We start from the raw sequence: 12,500 nt of genomic DNA, 5'->3' as shown, positions 1-12,500 counted from the left end.
TCTAGATTGTGTTGTTCTACATAGATCTGATATCTTATGATGTATCAAATAAAAGAATATAGATAACATTTAGAGAGAAATAAAGTACAGTCATGCTCGTCAAAAAGCTCTAAATACATATACAGTATATATATTTTCTCTTTAATCATCGTTGGCAACCTAAGTCTACGGTTGAGTTGCCAGAGGTGGCTTGCGATAGATTTGATAAGGGAAGGAGAGATATAATCGCACCATCATTATTTAAACTGTCTGGTGCATTCTCGTTTTGACAAGAGAAAGGTGGCAATTGTTCTGCGGGCTTCACTTCTCACCTCCCTTCCTTTCTTCCTGTATTTCTTCTTTTTTTCGAAATGAGTTTCATCATCGCTACGTCGGGGAACAAAGATTCTCTTCAAGATCTTTGTTAAAAACATTCCTAGATCGATATGGTTGTTATAATATCATAATTACAAAAACAAACTTAGCATATATCTTTATCGTTCTAGAAACCGAAAGCGAGAACGCATAATCGATTAAATGAATAATAATAATGATAAAAAGAATAACCAAACGACAATCGATGCTCCGCAGTGAGACGAACCCCACGATAACATTAATCATTTTGTCCCTTGATACAGCGGCGATCCGAAGCGAGTGTGGGGGGGAAGGTAAGGCACCATTATCTCTTCTTAAGTACCGCACGTAAAGCTAGTCTAGAAGTGTTTAATTCTCTTCTTTATCGAAAACTATATGCAGATACCGACACGATTACCAAAAGTTATTTTCACCTTCTTGAGAAAAAATAAAAATCGCGCACTTTACCTTTTATTTTACCCATTTACATTTCACTCATTTATTCATTCCCACATTCATAATTCTCAACAGTTTTTAATCTTAAAAACGTATCGAAAGCTAGTCAGCGTCACTTCTCGACGGGGAAATGCGTTGATATATTACCACGTTGCGCTGCGCCGTGAGTGGTAACGCTGCTCTCTTGTTATTTCATGAATACTCCCCGCTAACAAAGGATATTACACGTTAATGACACGGAATTAAAAAAAAAGGACTCTAATTAGACGAAAGAGGAGTTGCTATGATGGATATAGGTGATATAGAGTTCTTTCTTTGGCTTCAAGACTGGTCTAAAAAAAAGGTTCACATAAGTACACATACACTACCGCACGCACACACACACACACACACACACACACCTACACACACACCTAAACTGGCAGATCTGACACGATTTTCGCCAAACCCCCTCCCTCCCCCCCCCCCAACGCCCCCCGTACCTACGCGACCCGGCCATTCCCCCGAGCACGCATCGCCCCGTCGGGAAATTTTAGCTAATGATTCGACGCATTACAGTCTATTAGACGTCGGGAGGAAATGAAGATGGATCCCGAAAGGTCGGCCCGACGAGACTGCCTCGCCCATCGGGAGGGGGGAGGGGGGAGGAGGGAGGGGGTCATAGAGTACAGGGGGGTGGGGTGGGGTGGGGTGAGAGGGACAGCTTCGAAAACGATCGGAGAAATTAAGGAAAATTCGGTTTGCATTTATATTTATATACACATGTCTTTTATTTCTACCTATCTATTTATTTACCTGTCTATCTATCTACACACACACACATATATATATATACACACATATATACATATTCATATATATATATCTATATATACACATTCTTTCCATGTATCAAAACATATTTATCTATCGTTCACATGATTACCCATCTATTCATTCATTTATGCATAAATGTATCATGAATTCACACATACTGACCTTCTTATATATATATATATATGTATGTATATATGCATATATATATACATATACATATATACATCTATATACATACATATATATACATATACATACATACATATATATATATATATGTATATATATATGTATGTATATATGCATATATATACATATACATATATACATATATATACATACATATATATACATATACATAGATACATATATATATATATATATATATGTATATATATATATATACACACACACACACACACACCTATACATATATACACACAATATATGTATGTATATATGTATAGGTATATATATACACCTATACATATAGACACACATATATATGTATGTATATATATATATGTATACACATATATATACACATACACATACATATATGTATGTGTATGTGTGTATATATATATGTACATATATACATATAGGTATAAAATTACCTGTTGCTTTAATTACTGCCACAACGCACTGCATCGCATTCCTGCTAATAATCAATGAAATCGCTGTTTCCATTGATAAACTTGACTGCTATAAACGACGTTTTACAATAAGAAATATTTTCCCAGGATGATAAACCTTACTACAGCAAATAAACCGTAATGCAAGAGTAAGGATGAATCAAATACTTATCCCTTTTTTTGCAAGAAAACGGAAACTCACCTCGTGTAGTCGGACTTGCAGTAGACATTGTGTTCCCGGATGAAGCACGACGGCTGCCGGTCGAGGGCCAGCTGGCACACGCAGCACCGCAGGCAAGTCTGGTGCCACGACCTCGAATTGACCCGCAGGAGGAACCGGTCGGCGATGACGTCATGGCACCCTTGGCACACCTCGCCCGATCCTTGCGATGCCACCACCGCCAAGCCGACACTGTCACTGCGCGTCGGGGACACTCGCTCGCGCTGAGGGAGGGATACGAGAGCAAATAAATACGCTGGATGATGCCCTGATCTGAGTAGGATTACGAGAGGAAATACATTCGCTGGGTGATTAAACCTGTGCTGAGGGGGATACGAGGGGAAATAAATCTACTGGATGATGACCTGATCTATGTTGGATTACGAGTGGAAATAAATACACCGGATAATTCAATCTGTGCTGAGGGGATACAGAGAGGATATATGTTTACTCGGTAATCTGACCAGTGATGATAAAGAGTAATAACCTGTAAATAAGGAGGATTTATTTACTTAATTCACTGCCGACGGTGACACAATAACTTAGTCTCAGAGAGGAATAGCGAAAATGCATTATCTTTGAAATGTTTCTTAATAAATGAATACTCTTGGGAATTTTGCCATCAAACTGTTCAATAAAATCAACGGTTTGGTTTATAAAATATGGAAGAAATATATGTTGTAAAGCATTTCTTACGCTTTACTGAAAATCGGATGAAAAATTAAAATTATTATACCCGCTGTCCCTTGTTTTAATACTGTCAAATACACACTCACCTAACCTATTTACTTTGTTTACTGATAACCATACTGTTTAAAAGCTACTTACTAGATTGTTTTTCTCACAATCTTTATGGTTCACAGTCATTCGTAACATCACCTTTAACAAATTCAAGATAAATCGGCAAACATTCAAGGCACACTGTAATCCCCGTTTATATAGTAAACAAATTTACAGAGCATATCAACATACAAAGTCATTATCAATAAACCTTTTCTTAGCTAATAACAATAACAACAAAAAATAACAATAAATACAGGAATTTAAACCCATTTCAGCTCTGTGTTTCTCGAGTGCGCATCTACCCCGTCTTTTGTCTGCGACGTGTTCTGGCCGAGCTAATTGAATCCCAAGGCAAAAAGTCTCCACAACTACCTCCCGCCACCACCATGCTGCTTATTCATTTATTATTTTCTCTTTCTCTCTCCCTCTCCTGTGTGTCTCATTTATCACACATTAGGCTTTTAACGACCATCCGAGGGTGACTAAGACGATAACGAAATATCTAGTAAACTCGGACGCACATAATGGCGGCGTCTCGTAACAATGGCGGAGGAAGGTTCCCGAAGCACAATTCCTAAGCCTGTGCTCGGGTGATTAGTCGGTCTCTTGTACAAACACATGACAAAGGATTTTTTTTTATGGATTTCACAACCACGGCACAAAAGCGACAAAGACTAGCGACTTATTATTTTCTCTCTTAACAAGACGAGATATAAATGTTTATCGGGGATTAAAGCGAGTGTGGGTATGCTGGCCTCTATGGGCTATAGAGTTACACAAACAAATGCATACAACGACGATTTAATACATGCAATTAAAAGTAGATTTATCCTTTATGCCGGCTACCAAACTGCACTCATGAAAATAATAAAGCAGTATAGCGTAAACTACTGAAGGCTATTAGTCGCTTGTAATATATTGATTTTCCTTTAAAGTTTTTTTAGAAGTCAGTTCTGAGAAAAGTTGATAACAAATAATTATGAAAATATTATATATATATATCCATACATATACATATATATATATATATATATATATATATATATATAAACACACACGCTGAACATTCACAGGGATATACTATCCATCTATATCTATTTATCTGCATATTTGTGCCGGTATTTCATTATTCTTACATATGGGCTTACATATTTTCCTAATTTCGTTTGACATCTAATCCATTTATATTCGAACCCTGTAAACTCTTTCGCATAATCAAAAAAAGAAAAGAAAAGAAAAAAACTTCCTTGTCACTTTTTCGTCTTTTGTTTTACTTTTTTTTTTCTTTCTCCTTTGCTGCCCTTACTCCCTTTCTTCTATTTTCTTACTCCCTTCAATTCCTCTTCTTATCATTATCACTTCTTTCACCTTATCTCTTTCCCCAAGCCTTCCTTCTCTACCTTCCTTCTCCCTCTTTCCCCTTCCTCCCACTTTCCCTTTCCCCCTACTACCGCGTCCACCTCCCCGCCCTTTCCCCTCCCTCATACCCTTTCCCCTCCCGTCCATCTCTTCCCCTCCCCCTCCCTCCTTCCCATTTCCCTCCCTCCTACCCATTTCCCTACCTTTCCTTCCCCTCCCCCTCCCCCTCCTTCCAACCTTTCCTTCCCCTCCCCCTCCCTCCTCCCCCCGTTCCCCTCCCCCTCCCCCTCCCTCCTACCTTCCCCCTCCCTTCCCCCTCCCCGCCGCCGCCGCCGCCCCTCGCGCCCGCCGCCCCTCGCGCCCGCCCCCCGCCCTGTGACACATGACGGGCTGAGAGCGCCCCGCCGAGCTTATTACTCCAATAATCACCTTAGCATTGTCTTCCCGGGGATTCGGACGAGGCGGCAACCCACGGCTAATTTGCATACACGGTGGGCCCTCCGCGTGGGTCTCTGCTTCTGCTTCTGCCCCTCTGCTTCTTCTGCTTTTATCCGCTACTTTCGTTCTGCTTTCGTTGTGTGTTTTTTTTTGTTATTTCTTGTTTCCTGCGTTTATTATTTGCTTCTATCCACTGCTTTCGTTCTGCTTTCATTGTTTTTTTTTCTTGTTTCCTTTCGTGTTTTATTTTTGTATTCTTTCTTTTTTTTTTCTTGGTATTCCTGCGTTTATTATTTGCTTCTATCCACTGCTTTCGTTCTACTTTCATTGTTTTTTTTCTTGTTTCCTCTCGTTTTTTTTCTTATTCTCTTTCTATCTTTCTTTTCCTTGATATTCCTGCTTCTTCTGCTTCTATCCGCTGCTTTCTTTTTTTCTTTTTTTCTTTCTTTCTTTCTTTCTTTGTTTTCCTTGGTATTCCCGCGTTTCTTACTCTTATATCCCTTTTTCCCTTATCTCTTCTTACAAACGTTTATTCTTCATTTTCCTTTCTCTCTTTTCACACTCCTTCCTCCTTCTTCCTCTTCACCCCTTTTTTATCCTTCTTTCATCCTTTCTTCCTTTATCCACCGGAAATCCCCCCCTCCCCCAACAAACAAACAAACAAAAAAACAAATAAAAATACCCCAATACCCCAATACCAAAAAGCTCCACCTTCCCCCCAACCAAGGTACCGCTCACCCCCCCCTTCCTCCCTTCCCCCTGGGTACGCCCCCCCCCCCCGCCCCCGTACCCCCCATACCTCTTCAACCACCGCCGGGTAGCTTCGCGTAATGGCGGGTCCCCGGCGGCGTGATAATTAATTAATGCCGGGGAACGTGCTGGCGCCTCTTTATCACGGGTATTGGCACGGCCTCTCCTCACCTGCTGCCTCTTCCATCTTCTCCTCTTCTTCTTAATCCTTCTTCTTTTCTTCTTCCTCCTCCTCCTCCACTCCTTCTTCTTCCGTCTCTTCTCCTCTTCTTCTTCTTCTTCCTTCTCCTCTTCTTCTTTTTCCTACTTATCCTCTTCTTCTTTTTCCTACTTATCCTCTTCTTCTTCTTCCTCCTTCCCCTCTTCTTCTTCTCACACACACACACACACACACACACACACACACACACACACACACACACACACACACACACACACACACACACATCTATCTACTTACATGTGCGTGTATAATAGATTTATGCTGTGCTGTGACCAAGAGAGAGAACGAGAGTAAGAGAGAAAGACAGAGAAAGAGGGAGACAAGGAGAAAGAGAAAACAAAGTCGCATATTCACAGCAGCCTTAAAAAAATATAACAATAATGATAACAACAGTAATGATATGATATTAATAATAATAGTAATAACCGCTAATGATAATAGTGATGATCATAAAGATGATGATGATATAATAACAATAATAATAATGATGATAATAATAATAACAACAATAATAATAACAATAATAATAATAATAACGTTAAAATAAAAAGAACACTTCTACTACTAACAATAATATTAATAACAATAATGATAATATCAATAACACTAATAACAATAAAGATAATAATAATAATGATAATGATAATGACAATTATAGTGATAATAACAATAATAATAATAATAGTAATAATAATAATTATAATAATAATAGTGAAAAAAAATAAAAATAATAGTGATAATAATAATAATAATAATAATAATATTAATAATAACAATAATAATAATGGCAACTCTAATGATAATAATAATAATAATAATAAAATAATAATCATGACTATAATAATAATAATAATAGTAATAATAAAGATAATAGGGACAATCGTAATAACAGCAACAACAACAGAGATAACAATGACAATAATCAACATCGTAGTAATTACAACAAATAAAAACAATAAAATAATGAGGTAGCGAAACATTTCTTCTCTCTAGACCCTCTTTCTTACCCCCCCCCCCCCCCCGCCCCCCCCCCCCTTGCGCATTCTCGCCTCCCGCCCACGCCCCTGAGGACACACGCACGCACACGAACGAATGTACATAAACATGCATACAGACATACTACACACATACATGCAGACAGCCATGAGGTCGACACAGAGACAAACAGAGACAGACGAACACAAACAAACAAACAAACAAACACACACACAAACAAACAAAAACACAAACAGACAAACAAACATACACACACAGATCCAGCATAAATTATATAAGTAACAAGCTGCAGGTGACAGTCGGACTAATGAAGAGAAAAGCGACAGCGGGAGAGCAGGAGGAGGAGGAGGAGGAAGAGGAGGAGGAGGAGAGGGAGGAGGAGGAGGAGGAGGAGGAGGAGGAGGAGGAGGAAGAGGAGGAGGACGAGAGGGAGGAGGAGGAGGAGGAAGAGGAGGAGGAGGAGGAGAGGGAGGAGGAGGAGGAGGAGGAAGAGGAGGAGGAGGAGAGGGAGGAGGAGGAGGAGGAGGAGGAGGAGGAGGAGAGGGAGGAGGAGGAGGAGGAGGAGGAGGAGGAAGAGGAGGAGGAGGAGAGGGAGGAGGAGGAGGAGGAGGAGGAGGAGGAGGAGGAGGAGAGGGAGGAGGGGAAGGAGGAGAGGAGGAGGAGAGGGAGGAGGAGAGGAGGAGGAGGAGGAGAGGAGGAGGAGGAGGAGGAGGAGGAGGAGGAGGAGGAGGAGGAGGAGGAGGAGGAGGAGGAGGAGGAGGAGAGGAGGAGGAGGAGGAGGAGGAGGAGGAGGAGGAGGAGGAGGAGGAGAGGGAGGAGGAGGAGGAGGAGGAAGAGGAGGAGGAGGAGAGGGAGGAGGAGGAGGAGGAGGAGGAGGAGGAGGAGGAGGAGAGGGAGGAGGAGGAGGAGGAGGAGGAGGAGGAGGAAGAGGAGGAGGAGGAGAGGGAGGAGGAGGAGGAGGAGGAGGAGGAGGAGGAGGAGGAGGAGAGGGAGGAGGAATAGGAGGAGGAGGAGGAGGAGAGGGAGGAGGAAGAGGAGGAGGAGGAGAGGGAGGAGGAGGAGGAGGAGGAGGAGGAGGAGGAGGAGGAGGAGAGGGAGGAGGAGGAGGAGGAGGAAGAGGAGGAGGAGGAGGAGCAGGAGAAGGAGGAGGAGGAGGAGGAGAAAGAAGAGGAGGAGGAGGAGGAGGAGGAGGAGGAGGAGGAAGAAGGAGAGGAGGAGGAGGAGGACGAGGAGAAGAAGAAGATGAAGAAGGAGGAGGAGAAGAAGAAAAAAAATGATGGTGGATATAATAATAATAATAATAATAATAATAATAATAATAATGATAATAATAATGATAATAACAATAACAATAACAATAACAATAACAATAATAATAAGGAACAGCAATAAGGAGAGAAAGTGGAAGAGTTAGGAAGAGGAGAAGAAAGAAAAATCGCAGGAAATAAACAAGAGAAAGAAGAAGGATGAAGAAAAAAAGAAGACAGAAGAACGATAAGAAAGAAGAAGCAAGCATAATAATAATAAAAGGAGTGAGTGATGCAAAAAAAAAAGAAAAAGAAAAAAGAATGAAGAGGCGGATTAGGGATAAAAACAGGAGGAGAAGAAGGAGAGGATTAAGATGATAAAGATAGAAGAGAGAAAAATAAAGAATGGAGTGGAAAGGCAAACAAAAAATAAATAAATGAATAAGCAAAATTAATAAATAAAAAGGAGAAAAGAGTAATAACGAAGAAGAACCGACGAAAAGGAGGAGGAGACAGAAAAGGAAAAAGATAGAAAAATAATGGAAATAACAGAAACAAGAAGAAACAGAAAAGCCAATATTCTTTCTCGATATAAACAAACTAGTAAATAAATGAACATAAAAGCAGGAGAAAGGTAAAACAAGAAAAATAAATAAAATAAATTAAAAATGACAACGCATAAATAAATGATAAATAATTATAAGAACAGGAAAAAACAGGAAAAAAAAAGATAAGAAGAAAAAAATGAAGACGCATAAATAAATAATAAATAATTATGTGAAGAAGAAGAAGAAGAAGAAGAAGAAGAAGAAGAAGAAACAGGGAAAAAAAGGTAAAAAAAAAATATATATATATAATTGGCGGGAGTCCCTCCATGCAAAGTGTCCTGGTGATTAATGTGGCTTTGTCTATGGCATCGAGTCTGACCTTCCCTCCCCTCCCCCCTCCCCCTCCCCCCTCCCCCTCTCCCTCTCCTACCCTCTCTTTTGCATCTTGATCTTCCCGTCTCCCTCCCCCCACTCCCCTACATTCCCTCTCCCTCTCCCCCTCCCTCCCTTCCTCCTTCTATCTTCTCCCTCTCTCTCTCTCCCCCTACCTTTCCTCTCCCTCCCTCCCTCCCTCCCTTCCTCCTTCTATCTTCTCCTTCTCTCCCTCCCCCCCTACCTTTCCTCCCCCTCTCTCCCTCCCCCACCCTTTCATTTCCTCCCGCCCTACCTCTGCACCTCTATTTTCTTATTTTCTATTTCTCTTGTAGCTCTCGTTCTTTGAGTATCTCTTCTCTTCGTTCTCGTCACACCTTTCTCTACTCTTTTCTTATCTTTCCTTCTTCCGTCCACCATTTCTTTATTTTCCCCTCTTTCTCTTCTCCTCTCCCCCCCTACTGAATGCTACCCTGTTCCCCTTTCCTCTTCTCATCTTCTTACTTTATCCTTCCCACTCCCTCATACTTTCCTCTCCCTCTCCCTTATTCCACTCCCTCATACTTTCCTCTCCCTCTCCCTTATCCCACTCCCTCATACTCTTCCGTATCCCACTTCCTCATACTCTTCTCTCCCTCTCCCTTATCCAACTCCCTCATACTCTCCTCCCCACACTGCCCTTCCCCCCACTCCTCCGTCTTCTTGTCTCCCCTTCCCCCACTCCCCCATCCTCCTCCTCCCTTATCCCACTCCCCTGGCTTCTTTTCTCCTTCCCCCCCACTCCCCTATCCTATCATCTCTCCCCCTTCCCCCTACATCCCCTTCTCTTCTCCCCCTTTTCTACCGTTCTCTTCACCCCCCCCCCCCCCAATGAAACGATGACTTAAGTCCATACATACTCCATATCCATACACTTATACATCGGCCTTTCTGTTTTAAATCACCCTGTTGACAACTTCAATCTCTAAAACAAACAACGAGAGCATTTATAGACATCAAAGACAGCAGCAAAAGCGCTATGCAAGACCCGCTACAGAATAGCGAATTAGCGAACGTAGCGCAAAGTCCCCCTCGAACGCACGAGCGAGTGTGAGCCAGTTAAACAAACGCGCAGCGGCTGATCGATGAGGGGTAGGATGCCCTTTCCTCCTCCCCCTCCTCGTTTTCCTTTCCCCTCCTCCTCCCCTTCCTCTCTTTTCTTTCCTTATTACGATTCATTCCCGGTTCCCTGGGTTTTTTTTTCTTACTTCCCCCTGGCTTTTTTTTTTCGTTCGGTTTCTCTCTTCCTCCCTTCGCTTATTTTCTTCATTCTATTTTCCCTTCCCTTTTCCTTGTTTTTCTCTTCCCTCCTCCCTTTTCGTTACCCTTTCCTTCCTCATCTCATTTGTTCCCTTCTTTCTCTTCCTTTCCTCATTCCCTATCTTCTCTCTCTCTCTCTCTCTCTCTCTCTCTCTCTCTCTCTCTCTCTCTCCTTCTCTCTCTCTCTCTTTCTCCCTTTCCGTCATCCCTCCTTCCTCTCCCTGTTCCTCCGTCCTCCCCCCCTCCTTGCCTTTTCCTCCCTTTCCTTTTCCCCTATTCCCCTCTCCTATACCCCCTCCCCCTCCCCCACCGCCTGCCTGCGCGCGCTAATTTTAATTTGATTTTCCGCCTGGCAAGGAGGGGGGAAGAGGGGGGGAGAGGGGGGGAGAGGATAATTCAAAAAAAGCATTACGAGGAAGAGGCGGAGGACAAAGAGAAAGGGGAGAAGAGTGAGAGAGAGAATGAGGAAGATGAGGAATGAGAGAGAGAAATGAGAGAGAGAATCGGGAGGAGGAGAATTGAGAGAGAGAAAATTAGAAGAAAATTGAGAGAGAGAGAGGGAGAGAGAGAAAGAAAGAAAGAAAGAGAGAGAGAGAGAGAGAGAGAATCAAGAAGAAGGGAAAGAGGAACATAGCGAGAAGAGAATGATAAAAGTATGACAAAGGGAGAATAACAGAAATAAGGAGGAGGAAGAGGCGGAAGAGGAGGAGAAAAGAGGCGAAAAGATATTTGAGATAACGGGAGAGGAAGTAAATATAAGAATAAAGTAGAGAGATGAATAATTAGATAATAAATAAGAGACAAAGAATAATGATGTGGTAGAAGTATAAGGAAATGGAAAAATATGAGCAGGAAAATAAAATAAAATTTAGAATGGAAAACAAACAAAAGGGGAAGAAGGAGAAGAAGAAAGAGAAGAGGGAGATGACGATGAAAAATAGGAAAACGAAGAAAAAACACGAAGACGAAGAGGAAGTAGAAGTAGTAGTATTAAAAGAAAGAAACGAAGAAAAAAAGAAGAAAAAGAAGAAAAAAAAAATAAAAAAGACAAATATAAGAAAAATAATTCTCCCCCCATCCCCCCCCCCAAAAAAAAAAAAAAAATCTGAATAAAATTAAAGAAGCAAATATCCGAGATCCGAGTTCGAACCCCGGCGCATCTCGACCCGACAGAGAAACTTCTCGAAGGCGGAGTTACGAGCCTAAATCGAATCTCGGACTTCGCTGGAGCTGCTCTCAATTCTCGCCGCTTGTTGCCTCGATTCTGTTCGCTGCGGGAAAAGGCTGTGCTGTCTGGGGGACTAATTAATAGGTGTGTGTTTCTATCTTTATATGTCTATTATCGTATTTATTGATTTATTTATCCATTTAGCTGTCTCTCTGTGTGTATCCATATCGTATTGTATCTATGGCTTTCTACACACACACACGCGCGCGCGCAAACATACACATACATACATACATACATACATACACACACACACACACGCAAAGTAGCTTCCGTTTCATTGCCATTATTACTACCAGTGGTGTAAGGATACTTCCAATAATGATAAAAAGAGGTAAACAGAATATAATAAAAATAATTAATGTACAGACACACACACACACACACACACACACACACACACACACACACACACACACACACACACAAAAATATGATGGAGCTACTGAACAATTACTCCGATAAGTAACAGTGACCAAATATAACTTACCATTTATAAGTGATTTAATAGAGCTGAATAAACAACACTAAACAAACAAGGCTGTATAAAACCACTGAACAAATAATACTGAACGGAAACGACTGAACAAACACCACTGAACAAATGATAGTGCATAAACGGGATTGAATAAAAATGCTGAAAATGTAATGTTGAACAAACAGTGGAACTAAATGCTGAACACCGATGAACAACGGATGAACAACTTCTCTACCGTTAAAGATGCTGCCTTTTCCGTGAACACAAGTAATTAGCAATAAATACAGTGCTATGGTACCTTTTTTTTTAAACAGAATTA

General features: G+C 41.3%; 1 protein-coding gene across 1 annotated transcript in view; it reads right to left on the bottom strand.

The window, feature by feature from the left end:
• Positions 1–12,500, bottom strand: part of LOC125025215 (LIM/homeobox protein Awh-like) — a 37,511-nt gene that overhangs the window by 20,496 nt on the left and 4,515 nt on the right. The window contains exons 2-3 of the mRNA XM_047613190.1: positions 11,674–11,746; positions 2,443–2,684 (exon numbers count right to left, since the gene is read on the bottom strand). Of these exons, the coding sequence (XP_047469146.1) occupies positions 2,443–2,684; positions 11,674–11,746 (315 nt within the window). The remainder of the gene's footprint in view (positions 1–2,442; positions 2,685–11,673; positions 11,747–12,500) is intronic.

Source organism: Penaeus chinensis, chromosome 4, assembly GCF_019202785.1.
Source record: "Penaeus chinensis breed Huanghai No. 1 chromosome 4, ASM1920278v2, whole genome shotgun sequence".
Taxonomy (NCBI): Eukaryota; Metazoa; Arthropoda; class Malacostraca; order Decapoda; family Penaeidae; genus Penaeus; species Penaeus chinensis.
The sequence above is the reverse complement of the archived record's forward strand: the minus strand, read 5'-3'. Positions and strand labels throughout refer to the sequence as shown.